This window comes from Gekko japonicus, unplaced genomic scaffold (assembly GCF_001447785.1).
Source record: "Gekko japonicus isolate JY-2015 unplaced genomic scaffold, Gekko_japonicus_V1.1 scaffold892, whole genome shotgun sequence".
Lineage (NCBI taxonomy): Eukaryota > Metazoa > Chordata > Lepidosauria > Squamata > Gekkonidae > Gekko > Gekko japonicus.
Genome location: NW_015174869.1, coordinates 235591 through 236445, shown reverse-complemented (window position 1 = coordinate 236445; position 855 = coordinate 235591). Strand labels below are relative to the sequence as shown.

The 855-nt window shown below is 51.9% G+C and overlaps 1 protein-coding gene across 1 annotated transcript in view; it reads left to right on the top strand.

Moving 5' to 3' along the window:
• Window positions 1–855, top strand: part of PTPN9 (protein tyrosine phosphatase, non-receptor type 9) — a 71211-nt gene that overhangs the window by 60244 nt on the left and 10112 nt on the right. Inside the window, exon 10 of the mRNA XM_015424782.1 lies at window positions 70–148. Coding sequence (XP_015280268.1) covers window positions 70–148 — 79 coding nt within the window. The remainder of the gene's footprint in view (window positions 1–69; window positions 149–855) is intronic.

Here is an 855-nt window from a genome sequence, read left to right as displayed (position 1 = left end):
GAAAGAGTGGATCCAGCCCAGTAAGGATTTCTCCTTTGCCTTCCTCCAATGCCTGTTTTTTTGCTACAGGACCACTAGAAAACACCTACGGCGACTTCTGGCGCATGGTGTGGGAACAGAATGTGCTAGTCATCGTCATGACGACCAGGTAAGTGTGCACAAACAGGTGCATGAGAGAGAGGACGGCCCAGGCTGGGCCTTGGACTTTCCTTGTATCTAAAGGATGGAAGTTCTCTCCTGGGATAAGTGTGATGTCCTTTCTCTTGACTTATCCCTCCCTCCCGAGGAGCTCTCAGCAGTGTGGGTGGGTGGTTCTCCCTCCCTCTTCTGTACCCTCACAACAGCCTTGCAGGGTAGGGCAAGCTGAGAGATAAGTGAGCAGGTTCAAGGTTTTGCTGTGTCACTCCACCTGACTAGAGGTGTCAATCTCATTTGTGATGAGAGCCGGATCTGACACAAACGTCATTTTGACAGGCTGGGCCATGTGTGCCACAAAATGTAACTGGGAAGAAAAGGGGGGAGGGACTTCACCCTGAAACCTGGGAACGAGAACCAAAAAAGGTAAGTCAAACAGAATAGAGGGCCAACAATCTATATATCTAATAGCGAAGGCACCCCCTGCGTGCGGATATCTAAATCCGCACATCGGGGGCACCTGGGGGGCAGGGAGATTTTCCTGCACACTTGGGGCAGTCCCCAGGTGTTCACAAAAATCTAAAAAGTTTTAAAAACTGTACGGGGGATACTTAAATCTCCCCAAAAGTAAAAGAGCGCTTCCTGCGCATGCGCAGGGAACGCTGTGGGAACTCTGCGATGGGCCGGCGGCTGGAAGCCACTCAGGCCTCGCAGCCGGAG